We start from the raw sequence: 25,444 nt of genomic DNA on the forward strand, positions 1-25,444 counted from the left end.
TTAAAAAGTGCTCTGAAAAAATGTTAGTTTTATGGTGTGAATATTAACATTTTCCAATTGCGCTGCGCGTTCGCGAATTTTGATTTATCAGGTACCTATTATTTTCATGTATTCCATAAAGTTTTCAAAATATCCCTTTTCAGGTCTGATTGTCAAAACGCATCAGCTAGCGCTGCTATGCTTGCATTTTTGATTGTCGGGTTATGTATAGCTCAATATTGATTGTAACAAACTACTTAAAATCCCCTTTTCATGAAAGTTTATCAAAAATTTCGGCTCGCGATTTGCGCTCGCATTAATGGTTAAAAATATATCAACTAATTAATGATGCATTCTATTCATAATAAAAAGGTGCTTGAAATGTTGACTGTTCAGGCCATAATATCATCAGATTTCGCGCCCTCATTATGCATTAATACTAAGATATCAATGTGATAATTAAATTGTCACTTTTGTTTTATCTCGCGCTTAGCAAGATGAATAGGAAGATATATAGTCATCATATTCATATGATAACATGTCCTAAGGATGTCAAGGTCCTATATGTCTCAAAATTAAAGTAATAATGAAACATATCAGCTCTTTATCAAGTGCGATTTATATCCACCTTACAAGTTTCCTACAAAGTGTTTGAAATATTAGATCGGAATATCAAGTATTTTAAGCTCGCGCTTCGCGCTCGCTTTTATTTTCATGATAAAAGATTGTTTAGAATGCTTAGATTGTAGGTCTAAATCTGAAACATGCGCGCGCATTTTCATTCAGTTATCCAGTTTCAGATCACAATATCAAAAAATTCTGCTCGCCCTTTGTGCTCGTATTATTAATGTAGGAAGATCCCCTTTCTCATCCCTTTCATGATTAACAAAACATGAATAGAGTATCCCGGTCAAGGTCGAAATCTCGATTTTTTTACGCTCGCGCTTCGCGCTCGCATAATTTGATTGTGAAATATGTAATGTCTTCATGGCTAAATGCAAGCAGTCCTTAAAAGGCACTTTTCGATCAGTTCAAAACTTATATAAACATTTTCTGCTTGCGCTTTGCGCTCGCATTATTAATGTAGGAGGATCCCCTCTTAGTCATCTTTTTCATGATTTAGGAAACATGATTAGAGTGTCTCGTTCTAGGTCTAAAACTAGAATTTTTCCGCCCGCACTTCGCGCTCGGAACAATTCATTTTATTTGATTTGATTCATTGTTTTCTTTTGCATCCATAACATTCGTATAATACATTTTTCACAACATGATAAACATAATATATTAGCATTTTTGGCATGAATCATAAATAAAGAGTACTAAAAAGATTTTTCCAAACCAAAATAATCAACTATATGATATTCACAATTTGCAGGAGAAGAATTGTCATCATAAGCAAATTGCTTGAAAAAATGACAATCCCAAACTTATACTAATTGAATCAATACATTTATAAAGCAGAATTGGCATATATTTTCAAATAAAAAACCATGAATTCATGCAATATTATAGTATGAAGATGAAGATGATAAAGCTGAGGGTGACGGTGATATGATGATGATGATTATGATGACGATGAAGGCCATGGAGATGATGGTGGTCATGATGAAGATATTGGTAATGACTAAATCGAAGGAGGAATAAATTCACGATAAAAAGGATGCGACACAGAAATTTTACTTCAAATATTCTGATGATAACATAGATTTAACGTTTGCCTTAAATGAGTGAAGAGACGAAGATTGTTTTACAGACTGCTGGTAGAGAGTTCCACAAATCTGGACCATGGTGTCGTATGGATCTCTGCGCAATAAGCAGTTTGGGGTTGATTAAATGGAAATTTGAAGAGTTACGGGTAGGGTATGAATGAATAGATATATTCAGAGAATAAAAATTGTGGAATGAAGGTAGGTGGGAGCATGTTATTTACGTACTTAAACATAAGTAGTAAACTTTGAAGTGTATTTATGTCAAATACTGTTAGTCTTTAGTTTATGGAATAATGGATTTGTGTGTGATAAATATATTGGGAATCAGTACAGATTCGAATTGTTTTTTCTGTAATTAAGTATATTGTATTAAAGTTTTCCATTCTTTATGTAGAAATGTCAAAAATTTTTAGCTCGCGCTCGCATTATTTAATTTAAGAAATATGTAACGTCTTCATTGCTAAATGCAAGCAGTCCTTAAAAGGCACTTTTCGATCAGTTCAAAACGTTTATAGACATTTTCTGCTCGCGCTTTGCGCTCGCATTATTAATGTAGGAAGATCCCCTCTTACTCATCTTTTTCATGATTTAGGAAACATGAATAGAGTGTCCCGTTCTAGGTCTAAATCAAGAATTTTTCCGCTCGCACTTCGCGGTCGCATCAATAATTGTTTAGTTATACTGTATAGCTATCCTTTTCATGATTACAAAAACTGATTAAAGTTTTCCATTCTTTATGTAGAAATGTCAAAATTTTTCAGCTCGCGCTTCGCGCTCGCATTATTTGATTGTTGATATATATAATGTCTTCATGGCTTACTGTATGCAGTCTTTAACGGGACTGGTAGGCCTACCTTTCCGATCAGTTCAAAACGTTTATCAAATATTTCTACTCACGCTTCGCGTTCGCAGTAATTATTGCAGGCACATCTTTTTTTCAGAATGTTCAAATTTTAGGAAAAAATACATACAATTTAAAAAAAATTGCTCGCGCTTCGCGCAGGCATTATAAAATAAGGATTATGATGTTATACATTTATTTTATTTAAAGAATAAAGCTAAGAAGTGACTTATAGGACTACCCCCTTCAAAGAAACAAACGGAAAAAACACATCTTCGAGCGGCCGATCGGGGAATATATGGCTGAAAAAAAATTCCAGGCCCCTTTATTGGCGAAGGCTGGATCCGCCCCTGATTCATGTGCCTATGAAATAAGATAATTTAACATGCATTTAAGGCACTTATGATTGCCTGGGTGGAGGGAGGGGCCGCCATTTTTCCGAAAAGTACACAGGGGCGCCCAAATCAGGTCGAATTTGGGCCCCCCTCCCTACGAAATCCTGGATCCGCGCCTGGCCAGAGCTATAACCTCACCAAGCCGCTGAACCCCGAGAAGCAAGTTACAGCTACAGGCAGTATCGCAAAATACTGACATGGATTCCCTGTATGACATGATTGGTTCGCTTCTTCACCAGAGTTGTCTCTCTGAGATTGCTGGTTATCATAATGCTCTCCTCGATCAGTACTTTGCTTGATAGGCATGCTCCTTCCCAGACAAGAACCATCACAATCATGACAATGGTTCACGGATGAGATACTGGAGGCAAAGGAACTAAGACGTCTAGTTGAATGTCGTATGAAGTCTGGACTTTCTTCAGACAAGGAACTTTATCGTATCGAGTGTGAATCCTACTACGAATGCATCTTGAAGGTTAAGTCAACCTACTTTTGAGACGCACAATTAGATTTCCAGGGGGGCTGGAAGATTTCCCCCCCCCCAAAAAAAAATGGGTATCTAATGGTGCGTCCCTTAATATCGCCGATGCCGATATCATGACGCTCTTCGGTCTTGTGAAGTCACTCTCACCGCATCACTCGCTGATTCTTCCTGATTGCTCATCTGGCTGAACCTGCCAATAAGTTTGTTTATTTCTTTGCAAAGAAGATATCGAATGTTGTCTGCTTTCTCTGACTCATCTATGATCTTCAGCACCAGCATCCACTCCTCCAGTTGGTCCACCTCAGTGCAAATTTTAAGAATTTCGTTCTGTTTCTGACCTGGAAGTTAGGAAACTCATCACATCACTATCATCAATGCACTGCAAATTGGACCCAGTCCCGACCTGGCTACTTAACGATATCCTGCCTCTCATCACTAAGCTGTTCATCCCTTTCTTTGTCTTCCGGTCTCTTCCCCGAACCATTCAAGTCATCTCTATACTCCTTCCTCTCTTCAAGAAGCCTGCACTCGACCCAAATTCACTTAATAACTGCCGCCCCATCGCAAACCTTCATTTCCTGGGTAACGTCTTTGAGAGAATAGTATCGTCACAGCTCAGTGTTCATCTTGAGGGGTATTTCCTGTGCCTCAGTTTCCTTATCGGAACCATCACTCGATAGAAACTACGTTTGTTAAACTTTTCAACGATTTTCTACAGGCTGTAGACAAGGGTGACGAAGTAGCATTATTCCTTCTCGACTACACAGCCGCTTTTGACACTATCGAACCTAGTCTGCTACTCAATCGCATTGAGAAGGAATTACCCATCACTGGAACTGTCCTGGAATGGATCCGCTCGTAATCTTCATGGTCGGTCCCAACAAGTAATCAATGATACGATTTCTGAACCACTCCCTCTTATTTCCGGAGTTCCACAGGGTTGTGTAGAATCCTAAAGAGTATTTGGACCAAAATTTAGCAGTTTTGGGAGCAATATTTAAGGATTTAGAGCCAAGTTCATTAGCATGATTAATTACTTATAAATGAATTTAATAATTTTGGTATAATCCAATACGGGACATTTACGTCACTAGGGGCGTGCGTGCCAATTTTCAGCGCGATCGCACGATCAACGACCACGATCGGTGGGGGGGGGGGCAAAAACAGCCCCCGCGCTATGCAATTTCAGACTAACCCCGGGCTATATGAAAACAAATTTAATCTTATTTATGAATCATTATGTCCAGGGCGACGCTACAGAGGGGACAAGGGGCTACCTGACCGCCACCTTTGTGATTGTAAAGTGGGGGGAGTTCTATACACACAACTCTCGAACAGATGGCATGAATAACAAAATGGTTAGGCCTAATTGATTTTTACTACAGCTCGTGTTCAACGTATGTACATAATAAAACAAATGCAGAACTAAGTAAATTGTAAAAGAATGACATGCGCATTGTCAAGATGAAATAACACCAAGGGCAGTTCCACTACCTTACAATGCAGTGGTATTTAGCATTTTTCCTTCTTCTTCATCTCCTCATTTTTCGTATTTTTCTTCATCTTTATCTTCATCTCCTTCATCCCTTTCTTTATCTCCTTCCTCCCTTAATTTCTTCTTCTTGTTCTCTTCTCCTCCTCCCCCTTCTTCTTAATCTTCTTTCTTGTTATTGCCCTGTAGGCCATATTCCTTTCTAACCCTCATCCATACCCGTTTGCCTGTAAATGATTAGCTTGTTTTCCATATCTCTCTGTCCCTCCCTCATCCTTATTTTATTTTTTCTCTTTGTCTTTTTTCTCTCGATAATTCAATCTTTCTGCTCCGCTTTCCCTCGTCTCTGGCCAATTCTTTCTATGTTTTGCTGTCATTGTTCTTTATCCCTACCCATTAATCAACCTTATACAATCTGAGAAACAACAACAAAAATCTTCAAAATATAAGACTATCATTTAAAAAAAAAAGTCAACAAAGTGTTTAACACAAAACATTGCGACAGTTGCCTTCAATTAAATAAGTTTCTGTGTAAATGTGTTACTGAACATTGAGTGTGACTGAAGATATTAATGGGCAGGTCAACCACAACAAAAACTTGATTTGAATAAAAAGATAAAAATTTATTGAGCATAACACTGAAAATTTCATCAAAATCGGATGTAAAATGAGAAAGTTATGACATTTTAAAGTTTCGCTTCATTTCACAAAACAGTGATGTGCACATGTCAGTCGGTATGCAAATGAGGGAACTGATGACATCACTCACTCACTATTTCTTTTGTATTTTATTATATGAAATATGAAATATTTTGATTTTCTCGTCATTGTCATGTGAAATGAAGTTTCATTCCTCCCTGAACACGTGGAATTCCATTATATTAACATTTTGTGCTTCAGGCAAGGAGGTCCTAATCGTCAAATTCGTAAAAATTGAAACATTGTATCATTCAAACAATAAAAAACAAAAGAAATAGTGAGTGACATCATCGACTCTCTCATTTGGATGTAACTGGCTCGTTCATATAACCATTTTGTTGAAAATAAGCTAAACTTTGAAATGTCATAACTTTCTTATTTTACATCCGATTTTGATGAAATTTTCAGCATTGTGCTTGTCTGGTTTTTCTCTATTGGTTCAAATCAAAAATTTTCTGAGGTGGATTTAACCTTTAATTGTCAATTTTCAAAAGTTACAAGGGCTATTGAGATTTATTTGTGATACATTTTTTTCTTTACTGTCATAAATCCTTAAACCCTCTATTATTTCAGACATGTTCTCACATTTAAACAATTTATTCTCATCCTTGCTAGATTTTGAAATGTAGATTTTTTTTGGAAAAAATAGAATCGGCTGCTTTAAGCAAACGTTATTTTTACATGTTAAAAGAACGTAAGAGTTATAACCGCGTCGTGGCTTAGTAGGCACACGTTATACTTCAAAATATTATTCATTTTCTTTTTATGCCCCCGCAGACGAAGTCCGAAGGGGGCATTAATCGTTGCCCCTGTCCGTCCGTCCAACCCCCCCCCCCCACTTTCCGCGCAATAACTTTACGAAATAAGCCAACTATTCATAGCTTCAATAGAGCACTTAAAAAAAATCTAACCAATAACTATAACACTCACATCATTCATCATACTTAGGATATCTTATGGATCTTCTGTTCCCCCCCCCCCCACCTCCTGCCTTTATTTCGTTTCTTTTCCTGTCTCCTTTCATTCGCTCTACCTGTGCAGATTTGTTTTTTTTTTTTTTTTTCTTTTCTTTTACTCGTTTTTGTCCTTTGTTGTTGTTGTCTTTTTTTGTTCTTGTGATATTTCGTCTGTCTTGTTTTGGTATAACTTTTTGTCATGTCTTGTTCTTGTACCGTTCTGTCACGTCCTGTTTTCGCAACGTTTTTGTCTTGTGTGTCCTTTTCACTTTTCTTCATATCTTGTAATATAATCCAGCCTTGTTTATCTTCTACTTGAAAGAATATGTAAAAAATATACATATTTAACAAGGATTTACATATAATTTTTACAAGAAAGATATGATGACTTGTATATTATATATATTTTGAACTTCAACAAGTACGATATGATTTGTATATTATATATAGATATATATTGTTTTTTGCATTAATATGTCTTATTTATTGAAGGAAACCTTCGATAACAAGCTTTGCTTTCCAGAAGGTTCCTATTTCATTTCAAAATGTTATATTATATTTTGCTTTACTTTGTAACTTTGTTAAAATTTTGGAATGAATAAATTCGTTATCAATCAATCAATCAATCAATCATTAATAACTCGAAAATTATTTAATGGATTAAAAAAAGATGGTGTGTAGGTAGATGACACCAAAATACAGGCCAAGTTCGAATTCGGAGTCCGCAGGCCATAGGTCACACACAGCTCATTGAAATTTAGTATGCGAGTTGGTTTCCGCATGATAACTTTAAAAATATTCACCAGATATTAAAAATGTTTGGTGTCTGGGTAGATGACACCAAAATACAGTCAGGTCACATCAAATGACCTGGCTGTCATATTATGTCACATCAAATGACCTGGCTGTCATATCTTATGTCAGAGAGTTTTATGGAAAAGGTGAGTTTTTAGGTCAAAGGTCTAAATTTGTTCATTATTGTATGCATATTGGTTTCTGCACGATATTAAGTTCAATCATATTGAATGAATTTCTGATCGCGTTAAGCGGGGCATCTGTGTCATTTGGACACGTCAAATTTTTAGTTTTAATAAGAAGTGATCCCTGTGACCACATTTTGAAAAGATTATCTTTTATTTTCAATTTATCCTCATTCAAGTTCAATCAATCCCTTTTCACACAAAAGTCAATGAATGTAAGTGTAGAAACGAGTAAAATACCTCCTAATGAAATACATAAAATTCAAATGATTTTCACATATCAAATATATATCTTTTATTCAAAATCCTGCTTTGATCATGCATATGTCAACAAAACCTCATAACACTTACCAACAATAGGTCCCATAGAATCCAGTTGTAGAATGAACCATCTCTAATGTTTTTTTCCATTGTATAGATGCACTTAAAATTTGATAACAATAGCTTTGTTTTAGTAAGCAAACTTAAAGAGATTATTTTTGCCCATTTTTTTATTTTTGGTAAATAGTATGTCACTCACAGAGAACACCAGTGGCGTACCTGGGATTTTCCACGGGGGGGGGGCAAAACTGGTCGAAAAATTTTACAAGCAAAAAAAAAAAGATTGTCAATCAAAAAGCTCTTCAATCGTATCCGAAAAAAATTGACAGGTAAAAAAAAAAAAAAAAAAAAGGTTTTCAAGCTTGTCAGGGGGGGGGGGCAAAATACGTATTCAAGCTCGTCAGGGGGCAGGGATATGTCTTTTGTTTGGGTTGTGACTCGTCGGGGGGGGCAGACTGCCCCCTTTGCCCCCCCCCGTAGGTACGCTAGTAGAAAACACCATTTTTTTCTTTGGGATCAGACACCCGATCAAAATAAATGTCCATGTAAAATCACAAAACTCATACAATACATACAACACGTGAATTATCCTTCGCAACCATATCTGGTTTTAAGGCGTATAATCTAAGAATGAATTGTTATAGTGATCAGAATATAGGCCTAATAAACGATGATATGGGGGGGGGGTAATCTTTACACGGAGCAAAGTGACCAGTACCGTGGAAGGGTAGTGATTAGAGCTAATCAAATAATGCGAGGGTGAAGCGCGTGCTTTACCTGATAATGCTACATTCATATGACTTTTTGTAATCATAAACATTATCCGTATCTCATTTAACTAATAATGCGATTGCGAAGCGTGGGTTCATATTTTCCCCAACTCATCTCCTTTTCCCCGTTTTCTTATTAATTTTCCCTTTTTCTTCATACTGTCCATTTTTCTTCTCTCCTTGTTTTTGCGCCGCCATTATGGGGAGGTGGGGGGCTTCAGTTGTTGGCTCCGTCTTGGACACGATTGATTGCATCTCTGTAAAAGAACACTATTTTCGACTACTTGGGCAAATCTCAGAATATTCATTATCAAAGCTCCATTGTTAGAACAGATAATCTTAGTGCTATAACACAAAACACATTTTGTGCATGTTGTAAAATGACCTACAAAAATATACATGTGTAAAGTTTTCTATTGAAAATGTATATTTTCATTTCAGTAGAGTTTTGGCAGAAATATTGACTTCACATTATAACTAATAATATAAAATTATAAATCAACCATGATCAAACTTTATTCGGGGACTGTATGCATGGCACCCCCAGTCTCACCCCCCCCTCCTCCTCCTACACCAGTAGGCCAGTGATATTCACTCTTGGGAGGAAATCTCTAAAACTGAAAACAGACTTTAATGTACATTTAACAGGAATATGGTGTGAATAGTAGCAAGCTAAAGACCTCAAACCTTTATGTATTCTCGTTATGACCTGGTTTGTAGTCCTTTTATTTCATAAACGACAATAGGATGTCATAATTAAGCGATTACAAATTCATCAAAGGCCACATAATTCATGGGAGTACAGTGTGACTACATTACACATTCCTTCAAAATACATATAGCACATTTAATTTCTTAAATTGAAAAAAGGCAACTTGGCAAACTGTGTGCCTCCACCTCTGATTATAAAATTCGTTTTGTGCAGTATATTCACATAATGTATACATATAATTAAACTTTTCATGAAATAAAAAATGAGTTCGTCATCGCCTTGTTGTGATTCCCGTCTCTGGGTCTCTTCCCACGTTTTGGCCCGCAAGACCTACACCATTTTTCTTGGGTTTATTCCTTGAGCGTGTCTTAGAGCGATTTGAGCCATTGCTACTCAGCTTGCCAGTCCGCCATCCGCAAATCAGACGACTGAAACCTAACCGAAATTTTCTATTCATCAACCCGTATATCACTGGGTTAACAGCACTACTTAAGAACATCATAAACACTGCAAACTTATCGACCGGGGCCGGAATGCTCACGTTTAGTACTGCGATGAAACTGACAATAGTTACAGGTGCCCAGCATAGAACGAATGAAATCAAGACGGCGCACACCATTAGTGTCATTCTTAGTTCGTCATTATTTGATGCAGTTGTAGAGTTTTGTGATGTAAGAGTCTGTGAACGGCCACGTGCAGACGAAGGACGAAATGAATGTCGTAGAGATCGTACCGATAATCTGCGGATGTTATTGTTAATTTTATCAACGTCATAAAATCCAGCCGTTTTGGGTCGTTCCTGCGACGATGCCGGTATTGGACGTAGATCACGGCGCGAACCATTAGATCGATCGGAATTTAAGGCCGCCTGTACTTGCAGAATATTTTGTCCTCTGCTGCTTTCAGCCAAAGCGATGCTCAAAGCTCCTACAGGACTGGTCTCAAAATTGACGGGATCAGTTATGGGTCCTTCCACCGATGTGAGCTGGATGGCTACTTTTCCCGATGCTCCCCTAATTTCACGCCTTTTATACAATCTTGATGCGCGGATGCTATCTTCGGTAGATTGTAAATCACTGGTTGCATTTGGTGTGGTACTACAGGATGGGTCCTGCACCAGGTAATCAGATATTCGTCCAGAGGGCTCCAGTGTTGGCGATTTCATTTTTCCCCTCTCTGGTTCTTCTTCATCCTCATGATGATCTAAAGTGCTAGCGGATGCACATGGGCTAATGGCTAAGACATCACGATCAAGTGACAACTGACGGGCAAGACTCGATGCAAACAGACTGCGACCATCGCCGCAAATTTCGCTTGAAATATCACTAACAGTCCGCATAACTGGAGTCCTTCCATTCATGGTAACTTTGTTCACCCTGTTCAAGCGGCTGTGCATTGGCGGTAACTGTAGATGCTGTGTAGTAAATTCATTCCTCAATGTATCCGCATTGTTGAAATTACTCCGTCGACTTCCATTCGACCAAGAGGACCTTGCAAAACTTCCTCGGCTCCCCATATGACCACTAATAGTAGGTCTGCGTGATGATCCAGCTCCAACCTCTGACCTCGGATACACCTTACCGCTTCCACGATGGGATCTCATCCTTCGGAAATTAGCTCGGACAGTTCGGAAGATTCGGAAGTAAGAGACAAATATGACGATGAAGGGGAAGAAAATCCCAAGAGAGAAGACGAATACCGTATATGAAATGTTGGTCGACCACTTGAGTGTACAGATCGCTCTGTCAGGGACAAACTCATATCTTGACCATCCTACGGCTGGTGGTAGTGCAAACAGCATTGAAACAAGCCATACTCCTGTAAAACAGAACAAAGAAAGAAGGTGACAGAACATCACAAAGTCATCGTAAAGTCAATGATATGATGACACTGGTGATGAGATTTCATAAATAAGATGCCTAATCACATTAAAAGAACAAAAAGGTTTTTGTAAGTAAAAGCCACTGATCCCATTAGAAATAGTTTACAAAGAATTACATTCTTCTTTTTCTCGAAATAGATTGCAACAACAAGATAAATGATGAGCAGCCCTACAATACAGTACTTGAGCACCAAGCATCAATTACTTTAAAAACGTGTAAAATGTTGTGCGTAAAAAAAACTTGGATTATATGGATAAAAGTACAATCACAAAGAGAATATCACATACACGTTAGCTAAAAATGTTGATTTGAATATGCATTTTTTCCTTTTCTAAATTGTTTCCTTGGCCAATAAATTCCCTCGAGCACCTTTGCCCCCCCCCCACACAAACACGCGTCGACCACCTCGATGGTATCTGCTTTACATGAGTGACCCGCAGCAAATATGAATTATTTTGTTATTCTTTGTCATGCCTTGGAAAAGTGGGGATAAACAAATATAAAATGAACACTCACCGACTGGTCCACATATCGAACCAAAATAAAATCATAGAATTTAAAACAAGATGGAAATAGTAGAAGCCTTCAAATCAGGTGTATATATGAACTGGCGAATGAGAAACCTTTCGCTGATTGGTAAGATATGTGTAATCAAATCTCTTATCCTCCCTCAATTGTTATATCTTTTTTCTGTTCTCAGTATAAAGATACCACAGTCATTTTTTAAGGAACTTAATAGTCTGTTCTTTAAATTTATTTGGAGTGGTGGTAATGATAGGGTTAAGAGATCATTTATGTGTAATGATTATACTCAGTGTGGACTAAAGATGATTGATCCTTATTCATTTGCTCTATCCCAAAAAATGACATGGGTCAAACACCTACTTGATGATAATTTTGAGTCTGTTTGGAAATCAATTGAAATCTCAGCTCTAGAAAAATTTCATAGTGATCCTAATATTTTGTGGAAATCATATGCCCCAGAAACCGTTTTACAATCTTTAGGTAATTCCCAAATTGCAGATTCGCTTCGTTCATGGTATTATTTCAGAGAATATGCTTCTATAGAATCATTTCATTGTAAATTTTCTGAGATGGGGCATTGCCAATTCTTATGGTTTAATAGATTAATTCGATCAAAATCCAAAAAATACTTCTATTATGAATCTTGGCATGAGCAGAATGTTTTTGTAATTTCAGACTTATTGAATCCACCTCATCCTGGACATAAACTGTTTGAAGAACTTATTTTAGATTTTGATATTCCTGTGTCTGATAGGAGAAAATACAATTTTTTAATGAAAAATATTCCAATGGAGTGGTTTAATAGAACAGTTTTGACTGATGTACACGTTCATGATATTTTGATTACTAAACTGATTACTGCGAAAAAAAGTACCATGTTATGCTTATAAAATTTTGAATGTGCAATATCTTCCAGATAGACGGTACAACTACTGGAATGAATGCCTATCAATCCCTGTACCCACTTTGTGGGAAAAGGTACATAAAGCCAATTTCTTTTGTACTATCGATACTAAACTCCGTTCCTTTTACTTTAAGATTTTTCATAATACTATAGCTCTAAATGCATTTCTGTATAAAATCAAAAGGAAAGATTTACCAAACTGTACATTTTGTGATAATGAAGAGGAATCAATAATTCATCTGTTCTGTGACTGTGATAAGGTTACCCCAATTTGGAATCTTCTATTGACTACGATAAAAAAACATATTTCAGATTTCAATCTCACTAATTTTCAAAAATTGTTTGGTGTATCAACGGATAGATTTGTTACTTACCTTTTACTATTGGCCAAATATTATATTTATATTTGTAAATTCAAGAACACCTTACCAAATGTGGATTTATTTAAAAGTTTTGTGAAGAAACAAAAGGAAATTGAGCATCACCTAGCCAAGAAAAGAAACAAACTCACTGTACACTTTAAGAAGTGGCGATTTGATATATGATTTTTATTTTAGATACAGGTAGTTCCCCCTTTTTCCATTATATTTGTTTTTGTATCTTAAATTGAGACTTGTACAATGCACAGAGTAATATGCTACAATTGATTATACATGTAAATTTATCTCGATGTGTATTCCCTTTAGAGTAACCTGTATCGTCCAATGTTTTATTTTGATTTATGTCACCCTTTTTATTTTTTTTTTCCATTTATTTTTTTCTTTTTCATCTTTGTTTTGTGATTTTACTGCTTTTGAACTGTTTCAAATCATTCCAATTACCTGTAAATATTGTGATTATATGTGATTTTGAATACCAATAAAACACATAATTAAAAAAAAAAAAGTGTATATATGAATATGTAAGGAGACAATGATTAGTTTGTTGAAGAGGGTGGGTTCGTGGGGTAGTTAGGAATAGGCCACTGCCGTAATCATGGTGGGGTGAGTATACGATTGGAATAACAACCTTTTAAAAACAACACCGACATCTCGGCCAGACGAACTCTTGAATTGTGAAAGGACTCTCGAGTTCCTGTCGGATGAAGTTCATACACATACTAGATCGTCCATATTCATCATCTCGACAAACTACTCGTTCCAAAGGCACGTGATGTGAAAGATAAGGAGAAGCGATATTAGATCCTTGTCACGTTTTAGGGACGTGTTCTATTCCATTGTAAACATTCTACACTCGCTTTGGATTTTCTTCTTCTTTTTTTTCAAAGATCGATCAAACAACAATAAATGAATTATTTATGTTTCAATTAAAGAATCATTAAGGAATTCATAAAGCATGTTCCGGCGATTACTGATATAACAATTAAATTATTAGGTTCTTAAATTACACGTGTACTTGATTCTCGGTCAAAACAGTAGACATCCACGAGATCACAGACGGGGTATGGTATTTTCAAATTCAAGGGGGCAAAATGACAAATTACACAACCAGGTGCAATTTTTTTTTATTCTGTGTTTCTTACCCTCACCCCTCTCTAATTTTTCTTAATTTTTCAAGTCTACTCACACACTCTTCAGCACTCTTTTCTTGTTTCAATTTTGAAAATAAACCATGCTATAATAATTATTATCACTGGATAGTAGTTAGAACCATGTAAATGTCGGTCTATATTGAAGTTGATGAAACGCCAAAGATGGATTGATAAGAGTACGAATATAAAAAAAGAATTACCATGAACTTTATCCGTTTCCATTGACCATTTTGCGCATTTTGTAAATACAATATTAATTCATTTCATCTCTACCTTTCTTATTCCAAGCGGATGTGCATTGAACTACAAGGAAATCGTTCAAGGATTTTATATCTTTGAAACTAATGATGATCGATGGTCATCATGGTCAAACGAAGCAATGCAGGTGACATTTTGGAAGATTATGAAAGACTGGACAGCTTGATTCTTATGTCGGGGAGGAGGGGGGGGGGGTAAATTCATGGCGAAAATTGGCAAAGGAATATTTGAGAGAGTGTTTGATTCGCTGAACTTTATTTCAAGGCGAACAGAGCGAACCCGTCGATATTTATTTACGATCGAGCATCATATTAAGATGGTTCATAAGACAAGTATGATAAGGAGGGAATACAAGATGATGATGATGGTGGTAGTATTAATTGTATACACGCATGGTGACCTTTTTTTTCTTTTCTCGTAATTGTCTTATGTGTATGGTTATAGAATGGAACCATTCCTTTCGGAGATTGTTGGAAACAGAATGATGGAGAGAAAAAAAAATCCATAATTAAATGGAGCATGTTCATGTTTGTATTGTTGACATTTTCTCTCTTTTTTTTCAAATTTGCCCCTCTCCGAAATCAAGCACATGGCTTGTGCCCCATTTATTTTACCACCCTTTATAATATATCACTTCATATTTTGTTAGATTTTTTGTTTTTATTCAGGTTCATGATGTAACATCAGTGGAGAATATACTGAAGAATTGATAATTTAAATCTAAAAGAGTGTATAAAGGAAACAACCGTGAAAAACCGACAAGACTCCTCAAAATGACTAATTTTCAGGTCAATTGTTTATTACTTCAGGTCGCGCATGGCGCTCGCATTATTATATTCCTTATGAAGTACCAGATCCTATTATGTACACAAAACTTCAATCTAAAAGACAACCCCCTGGTAAACTATACGTGGGGCTTGTGGGTCATGGGCCTTAAACGTTTCAACATCAAGAAATAAGGAGATACGAAAGAAAACGAAAAGAAAGAGTTAAGAAATTTGATATGTCAACGTCTATAAACAAAAAACTTGTATTAAAAGAACGAAATATTTGCTGGCTCGTTACATTCGCTCACAGCTTTTAATATTCTTTGTACTTTACGCCATGTCTGACCCCTTAAAAATAGATTCTTTACGCCCCCCCCCCCCTCAACTAAATAATAAATCGCTCTCAGAGAACAATATTTGTGTTTGTCAACCCCCCCCCCCCGAACACTAATCGACAACAATGCTATAATATTATGTTTATTAAAACTTTTTTTATTTCTCATCTTCACAGAAAGGTGGTTGATCGTGGCATTATAAAAAAATGTATGTGGCAGATATTCATATAAAGGTCCCGCAATTTCCAAATATTACTTGTCGGATACAATAGTACTATTCCAGAAAATTAAATTTAGGTCAAAGCGATTTGATACAAAAGAAATATTTCTAAATAGGCCTTCTCGTTCGCTCACAGCTTTTAATATACGTAATCCCTTCTATAATGTGTTTTTTGTTCTGTTAACCCGGCTGCATATGACCCAACATTCCCTATACCGTAATAACTTTCTATAATATTATTTTTTAAACAGATCAGTTATTCCAGAAATAATTAACATGTAGTGAATGAGATTAATATATCAGTTTGAAATACGATAGTTTACCTTAGTCAATCGAATAACATTGAATAACATTATCAATTCCGATGATTTTCATTTGATGCTGAGCAAATTTTACATGGTATCTTAAGATTAGATTTTATTTAGAATAAACACAAATTCAGTCAACTTGAGCAAACTTTACTAGAAATCTGATCACTTTGAACTAGAATTGTTAAAATTCAAGAGTATATACATTTTTCATAGTTTCTTTGTTTTATCAATGTTTATATCATTTTGTATTATTTTTTTCATCACTCGATTTGGAGTAGTGCAGGTGTTTCAAGCTCCTTTATCGTTGACTACATCACATCGTTTTGCCAAGGTTAGTTATCTACTAATTCCATTCTCAACAGCCTCATAGCTAACAACGATTGCATAAAAACATCTATGGGAGATAATGGATATGGTAAAATGGCCTGTCTTGATAGGAATTATCCTCGTCTCAATTCGTGAATGTTGTTGCTATGACACGTTATCCTTGGCACATTATCATCCAGCTTGCATGCATGCATTTTTAAGGTCGCAAAATTAAAGATATAATGTATCGGAACTCGTTAATATACAAAGTGACGAAGAAATGGACTCGTAACCTCGTTAAGTATCATTGTTGACAATATTTAAAGTCAGATAATTCCAAGGTAGTTTGTTTGAGAGTGAGATTTAATTGTTTACCCCACCCCTCGCGGTTTTCCAGGTTTTTCCAGATGAGTATAAAAGTGCATATAGATGCGCTCTTTCCTGCTTTGTGATTTCTTTCAATTTTTTAACATTGAAATCGTATTTTAAGTCTATCAAAAGTGATATAGTCCTTTTAACTGTTGCCTCTGTGTCAATTTGTTTTCCGAAATTACCTACGTCATAATGCCTCTGTTGGCGCATTATCTCCAGATCGAATTTCCCGTGCTTTGCGTCTCTAACTTGTTGCTAAAATTTAAATCATCAACAGCTCTTATTTCAAGCCATTTGAAGTTCTCATGAGAACTCCACAATCCTTCATGTTTCCCATGTACATCTTCTCAAAAAATTCTCAAAGGCCACCGATAGAGTTGAATAAGCAGAGAATTTAAAAGATACTGCACAGGTGGTATATGAAGAAAATGATTTCCTAGGGACATATTTGGATAACACCTCATCTAAATTGTTGGTTTGAAGCATCAAAAATTTCTTTATTTCCTTCGAAAAATATATCGGCAATAAACAGTGATATTTGATATCAGAATTCAATTAATGTTATATTCAGTCAATAGGTGAAAGGGTTCTTTAGTAACAATGAAATTATCTTCTTGGTTTGAGTGGCGATTCGTCATTATTTGACTATTGTCGCCATTGACTTCATCAGAACTAATCACTTCTCACATAATAATATTACAAATTTTATCTTCATCTTTACCTGTTGCATCATTTCAATATGAAAAGGAGAATAATTTCACAATGAAGTTCATTTTTATGAATATTAATTATTTTGTCTAAATTGGTATAAAAAAAATCTCACCAAGATCAAATCACTATCTTCAGCCCAGTTCCAAACGAGTTGCGCTTGCCCTGCTTTCAAGATGCATGTTAGTTTCAAAGACACCTTAGAATGCCCCCCTTGGTAGAAACATGGACCTGTTAGGTCCATGGTAGAAATGACACTTACCGTTCATGACCTTCATTCTTTTTAAACAAATAGTCAAACGAGGCTATTGAATAAGAGTCAAATGTGCACTGCCATTATACTTGAGTAGATCTTACCAGGCATTCATAACAGGTGAGAGAAAGGGGAAAAAATGGTTTCTTATTGCAAGTCATGGTCAGGTCATTCGGAAATTATTCTCAGTACATCAAAATTATGGAATTCATTATTTTGGCATGTGGTGTGGCCAGGTTACCTGAAAATCTGCTTGTAATGAGAGTCCCATAGCTTATAATCCAGAATGATCAGTACTCAGGATGACCCGACCCGTTTAAATTAATGAAAAAAAAATCTATCATTCATTATGATTCTCTTTTGATGCATGTTAGGACATGGGCGGAAATCCCAGGGGGACCCTTCCCCTGCCCAAAATAGATGGGGCCGGGGACACAATATCAAATGTCCCCCTACTATTTTTTGCCTGTTATGATGGAAAGAAATACATCGTTCTAAATCGAAATAAAACATGTATTTTGGACGAGATGGCCTTACTTTTTGGGTGATGACCTTTTTTTTTTGCTTGTCAAATTTCTTTTGGTCGAAATGACTTTACCATTTGGGGTGATAACCTTTTTTTTTGCTAGTTGTTGGATAGGGATTTCCGCCCGTGTGTGAGGATGAAGAATTATTGCTCCATATCAAGTAAGGTGCAGCGAAAGATAAAAAAAAATAACAATTTTGAAACTGATCTGTCACTAATTTTGTCATGCCAAATTTTGCCTGTAAAAATCTCGTATGGCCCAGATAATTTTTATTAAAAGGTATTCAGTGCAAGTTATGCCGACAAATAAAATACAGTTAGTCATAAAAGGATACCAAAGTAATTTATTTTGGGTATTGATTAATCCATTTTAATCTGTAGATCGTTATTTCGTGAAATAATGCAAGATCTTAAAATATATTTGATTTTCCGCCTCATTTCAAAAGAATTGCTGTTATTGTGATTGTTAGATTTTCTAAATTTCATTTAACTATACTGACATTAACTAAGCCTTTATCCTGATAAGTAACTATCTTTTTATTCAGCTCTTATTGAAAATAGAGAGTAGGTACATTCAGTTGAAAAAAAACGCCTCCTCTCCCCCCCCCCCTCTTTCTCTAAAATGGTTAAAAAACTGCATATTCCCCTGTTGCTGGAAATAAGCTTTACAGTATTATACGGTCCATTTTCTGAAGGACCAGACCAGTGGCCCGTAACACAAGTTTATAGCAATCATCGTATATAGAGCATTTTTCTACAATTGATTCCATTGACTAATCTTGAAAATCAAACGAACGATTAATCGCTAACCTTTGTGTTACGGGACCCCGGTTCAGGATAAGTCGCTATATCACATGGACCCTGTTAAACATCATCATGATTATTGACTAATCATTGAAGGCTGATGACGATCAGCGAGTGAATACGACCCTAGAATTCTTGTCAAAATGATAACTATTAATCACGTGTTTTTTATGAATAAAGTACATTAATCATGACACGATCGATACTCGATTTTTTTCATGAATCCGTTTAGAGGAGGCAATAATAAGCAATCACAATACACATTTAAAATAAGTACTTTTTATATCGAATTTTGATCAAAGCTTTTAAACAAAAATTGAGGCATCTCTATTACTTTCGATTGAAGATCATCATTAATTACGCTCTCATCTGGGAAGCTCAGGGGTTATCATAAACCTGTATTAACTGAAAACATTGAGGTATTTCCACAAGGTAAATACAACCGAAATGCGAGTGACCAAAACATGCACCTTTTTATCACAAGGTATTTCCATAGACAAAGTAATACTTATACCCCGGGCTTATACCATGTCTACTGTCACTGGGATTGAAAGAATCATATAATTATGATTACATGTATATTCAAGAAAAAAAGTTAGATATCCTATCATGCTCATGGAATATTAGAAATGTTGGTAGGCCTATTGAAATTCACGGATTTATCATTTTTGTGTTGCATTTTATTACTTTTTGCTAAACTTACTTTGATTATTTCATTTGGCATTACCAATGTGCACTAATGTCTTTTTAATAGGAACATTCGTGATGGAGGCTACAAATTAAGGAAATTACTAACATGTCTATGTTCTTTCTGATAATGATTTTCGAAGCAAAAAGATTATATCCTACGCTTCCAAAACCACATTGATTTTCACGTAGAAATGAGTCATTAATCATGAATGACAGTCGTTAATGTCTGTATCAATATGTGACCCCCCCTCCCTCTTTTATCCCCTGGAAAGGATCCACACCGGTAAAACGTTTTTACATATATAAAAAAAAACTCATGTGAAACGAAACCTTTAAACAGCAGCCGAATAGTTTGTACTTAACATAGTAAACTAGATAATTTGTTTCATAAAACTGTACTTACGTACGATTCATTTATTTATTCTGATTAACAAAAGTTTAAATGCGATCTTTGTTGTCTTGGAAAATTCAATTTCTTTAAAAAAATGAATGCATTGCATGTTAAGCTTGTTATAATCATTAAAGCACAAGAAAGGATTATTGTAGAGTTAAATACCCCGAACATGACTGTGCCAGGGTCAAATCGTGTGTAACTTTCGAAAAGCAAGTTGAATAAATTAAATTCACGATCATTATTTTTTTGTTTAACATGTTTACCGCGCAGTGACTTCTTCACAACGTCGTATGGGATGAACATGTACACTTGCTCATTCCATTAAATTATTGAAAATAATATGCTAAACTAACTATTGGGAATAAATAAATGTAGGTAAAATCAATTTTGATAACGAAGTACGATGTCTGATATGATATTAAGATTTTTTTTCAAAATACTTCGATGAAATTCCCTGCAAAAGAAATTTGTTTATACATCATATAGCAGAATAATTTTGAAGTCGAAAAAGTGATAGAAAATTTTTGAAAATATAAAAATGTATACAATTTCTCTACCCCCCCCCCTTGGGTAAAGGCACGGCGTTGGTGTAAAATTGACAAAAGCTATATAAAATAACTGACTTTAAGACACTTGCTTCTGTAATTATGCCTATATTTCTCAGCCTCTTTTGATTCATACCCAAATATATTATAAAAACAATGAGCTGTAGAATATGTGTTTTGATCTATTCATAGTTCCTCAGAAGATCTGAGAAATAGTGTTCGTATTGTTTTCAATCGTTCACCATTTAGATTGGATCAGGAGGCAGTAAATACCCATAGTTAGATGACGTCATCAAGGGGGTTGGATTAGACATCCAGGGATGCCTTCGACTAATGAGAAAACTTGGCACAAGTTATTATGAGCCCCATTCAGGATCCGACTTTACATTGTCAGGTCTTGTTGCATACTGATATTGATTTGATACTTTCATTTAGGGGAAAAAATCAAAATGTGAGTCTCTATTCTGGAAGAAAGTTTAATTTTTAAAGGGTTTTTCTTTAATCATTGTATTTGCCATATTGTTTTTGAATGAACAATTTTGTTCCTTAATATTAAACATGTCGAAAATATTAAACTTTTAGATGATAGGAAAAAATGAAATACGATATAAAATAATTTTTATACATAATGTTCTTGTATCATTTTCATCATGGCCGTAGGCTAATTTTTTTTGCTGGGGATAGGATAGGACGCATAAACTTTTTAAAAATTGAAAGCGAGGGAGCAAAGCGATTGAGCTTTTTATTTGTGGCTTTTGCATTTTGTAAAGTGAAATTAAAGGATTTCATGCATACGTTTGGTGAATTTTGTAGAATTGTCAGTTTTCCAAATTTCTGAGGAGGGAGCAATTGCCCCCCCCCCCATCGCTGCGTACGGCCATGATTGCCATGAAAGTTGATGATTCTTCAGTTGGCCCTTTCTCCGGGCCTTTTGGAATAAAAAAATCCTTTTTGATAGATGTTGGAAATGCAAATCTACATATTAATAATACATGATGATAACAAGACTGTTATTAGTGGTTAGTTGGCAAGGGAGCGTATATTGTGGAATCATATACCAATAAAGCTTATTCTTTATCATTTAAAAAAACATAGGTCTATGTACTGTTTTAACCCTATCTAGGCCGGGGTATTTTGGGAGATCATAATGGCTCGGGGGCTTCCCCCCCCTCCAAATCTCGGTCGTCGATCATGCGATCGCGCCGAAAAATGGCACGCACTTTGTCTGGGACAAAGTCATAATCTACAAAATTATATAGTAATTCATTTCATGCAAATTGCGATTGATTATGCTAATTGGTTTTTTTATGAACTTTGTCGGGGAATCTTTTGAGATCATAAACAGCATAAAATAACAAATGACAAGCAAAAATGAAAATAATCATACATTTAAGATTTTTGGTTGAAAACACAATTTGCATTGACTTTGTACCACGTATTTTCTGGCCTAATACAATAACAAGTGAAGAACTTAATGACAGATGCCAACAAGAAAGTATGGAAGACATACTTATGAAAAGAGAATGGAGTTGGATCGGATATGTCCTAAGAAAAGAAGTGGATGACCTAAACAAGGAGAGCTCTACAGTGGACCCCAGAAGGAAGGAGAAAACGAGGTCTGCCAAAGAACACCTGGCGACGGAACGTGGAGATTGAAATATCTAACCTCCGACAGACCTGGGGATCTGCAGAAACTGGCCCAAGGCAGACGGGAGTGTCAGCTTTTGTCAATGTCCTTCATGCCAGGAGGCATAACGGGCAGTAAAAAAGTAAGAAAGTTGTACACGAAATCAGGTTTTTAAGTAATTTTTGGTCTGATATGCACTTACAAAATTTTGCGTAATTTCGGAGCCGCTTACCCGGGTGAAAAGTCAGCGAGCGACGCGGTCAAAAAAACTCGCACGGCAAAAATATTGCGCGAATTGTTGAGGGGGGGGGGGCTCTTAGGTCCCCCGGTCTAGATAGGGTTAAAGGTGCAGCATTACTCGTAAAATGATTATTTGCATTGGTTTCAAAAGCCAATAATACGTTCGGAATATTTTCACTATAAACCATTTACTAATGCGATTACTTTTCACTGGGCCATGAACGAGTGTGACTGGAGACTTTCTCAGGAATTTACTTATTTTACTCAAGTTAATCAAAAGATTAAAGGTCAAGTCCACCTCAGAAAAATGTTGATTTGAATCAATGGAGAAAAATCAGACAAGCACAATGCTGAAAATTTCATCAAAATCGGATGTAAAATAAGAAAGTTATGACATTTCAAAGTTTCGCTTATTTTTCACAAAATAGTTATATGAACGAGCCAGTTACATCCAAATGAGAGAGTCGATGATGTCACTCACTCGCTATTTCTTTTGTTTTTATTGTTTGAATTAAAAAATATTTCAATTTTTACGAATTTGATGATTAGGACCTCCTTGCCTGAAGCACAAAATGTTAAAATAATGGAATTCCACGTGTTCAGGGAGGAATGAAACTTCATTTCACATGACAATGACGAGAAAATCATAATACTTCATATTTCATATACTAAAATACAAAGGAAATAGTGAGTGAGTGACGTCATCAGTTCCCTCATTTGCATACCAACCGAGATGTACATATAACTGTTTAGTGAAATGAAGCAAAACTTTAAAATGTCATAACTTTCTTATTTTACATCCAATTTTGATGAAATTTTCAGCATTGTACTTGTCTGATTTTTCTCTTTTTTTCAAATCAAGTTTTTGTTGGGGTGGACTTGTCATTTAAGCACAAATTGCCAAATACTTCTTGGGGACTCGCCCATATTCCCTTCCCAATGGATGACCCAAACTTGGCATAGTCAAAATCCTTACCTTATCTTTTTCTAATTAAAATCGTCAAATGTAAATGCACTCTGTCGATTTCACCGATTTTACTTCAATTTTACATGTACTGCATAATGATGTTATTTTTACAATTGAGGTAATAAAAGTGATATTTCATTAAATCTCAATACGAAGGAATAAACCCTCCCGTTTTATAGGTGGTCCCTACTTCAAAAATCAAAGGCAATTAAATCAGATGACGCGTCTACTCGAGCAGACGGTGATTACCATGGTAACGCGTCTATGCTGCCGAAGAGTGTCTAATTTTAGCTTCTTCCTAAATGTGAACATGTTGATCGAATTTAAAACAACAAGTGGGAAAGAAATGACTAGTACTAATTTGATAGACAAGAAGATGCCTTGTTTATACTAATGGGAATTATCTATTATCAAAATTTTTCCCTTCAATTACTGAAAATTAAAGGTCTAGTCCACCCCAGAAAAATGTTGATTTGTATAAATGGAGAAAAATCAAACTAGCTTAATGCTGAAAAATTCATCAAAATCGGATTTGAAATAAGAAAGTTATGACATTTTAAAATTTCGCTTATTTTTCACAAAAAGTGATATGCACAACTCAGTGACATGCAAATGAGACAGTCAATGAAGTCCCTCATGCACTCACTATTTCTTTTGTTTTATACTATTTGAAGTATACAATAATTCAATTTTTACAAAACTGCTGACAATTAGCACCAACCATATGTTATTTAACAATGCTAATTCCACATGTTCAGGGAGAAATTGTTTTTTTTAGTAGACACTGTTGAGGAGAAAATTACAATATTTCATATTTCATGTAATAAAATACAAAGAAATCAATAAGTGGATGACATCATCAGTCTCCTCATTTGCAAAGCGACCAGGATGTGCATAATTTTTGTGAAATTAAGCGAAAATTTAAAATGTCATAACTTTCTTATTTTCAATCCGATTTTGATGAAAATTTCAGTGTTATGCTTGTTGGATTTTATCTTTTTATCAAAATCAACTTTTGTTGGGGTGCACTTGTTTTTGAATAATATATTATGTAGGTGCATACTGGGAGACTCAAATAGGTAGAAATAGCTAAAAAAAAATGTTTATGAATTCATATCCTGGAACATTATATATATATATATATATTATTGGATATATTATTGGCTATTATTACTCACGTATTTATTTTGCTTATATAGTTTGCCACTGCATCTGTTTTTTATTACTTTGTCTTATCCTTAAATTGTTTTATGTCTAAATTTTGTTACCACTCTGTTATAAATTTTGTCACATTGCAATGTACTTTAATGTCATACTACGATTGCGTTTATAAATTTATTTTGACTTTACAATAAATGCAGAAATTCCTGAAAAAAAAGGAGAGGGGGGGGGGGTTATTTCAAGTTATAACCGAATTTCTTTTAATAACATCTAATTTAGTACTAACCAATGGGATTGTTGGCTCCACTACAAAATGTAATACGTGGAGCTATATTGGAAAATTTAATTGTAAACCTTGTATTAGAATTAATGTCCTTTGGGAACACTGATGTTAAATAAGTGAGGCTCTATATGGTTTCATATGGGAGGTCTAGAGGTGGTCGCAAATGTCGTTGGGATTTATTCAACATCTGTCCTGCATCGGTATACCAATGGTATCATAACAAAATTAAGTTGTGGGGGAACTCAGGCCACTTAACTGTCTATCATTTGCTAGATTGAATGGTTTATTGTTTATTACACTATGGGTTAATTAAAATACACAATCATGTATAGACAGGTTGAATAATTTTTTTTTTTTTCAGGTTGAGTTTTGATCGCGGGAAGGCTGGCTCCTTGATATTTGTTAAAGAAGAAATTTAACGATTTGAAAAAAATGAGTGATCCAGGGGTGATTTTCGTTTCTTTTTAAAAGATCAATATTAATATTCTATAAGCTT

At 35.4% G+C, this 25,444-nt stretch overlaps 1 protein-coding gene across 1 annotated transcript; it reads right to left on the minus strand.

The window, feature by feature from the left end:
- Positions 1-8,340: 8,340 nt before the first annotated feature.
- LOC121412179 lies at positions 8,341-11,154 on the minus strand. Its single transcript, XM_041605085.1, has one exon. It carries the CDS (start codon positions 11,137-11,139, stop codon positions 9,610-9,612), a length of 1,530 nt encoding a protein of 509 aa, XP_041461019.1. The 5' UTR covers positions 11,140-11,154; the 3' UTR covers positions 8,341-9,609.
- Between the last annotated feature and the right edge of the window lie 14,290 nt (positions 11,155-25,444).

The sequence above is a fragment of the Lytechinus variegatus genome, chromosome 3 (genome assembly GCF_018143015.1).
Source record: "Lytechinus variegatus isolate NC3 chromosome 3, Lvar_3.0, whole genome shotgun sequence".
In the NCBI taxonomy this organism is placed as follows: Eukaryota; Metazoa; Echinodermata; class Echinoidea; order Temnopleuroida; family Toxopneustidae; genus Lytechinus; species Lytechinus variegatus.

Bases quoted from the DNA above. Each gene is read 5' to 3' on its own strand.
- LOC121412179 (XM_041605085.1), bottom strand. From the start codon at position 11,139: ATGCTGTTTGCACTACCACCAGCCGTAGGATGGTCAAGATATGAGTTT.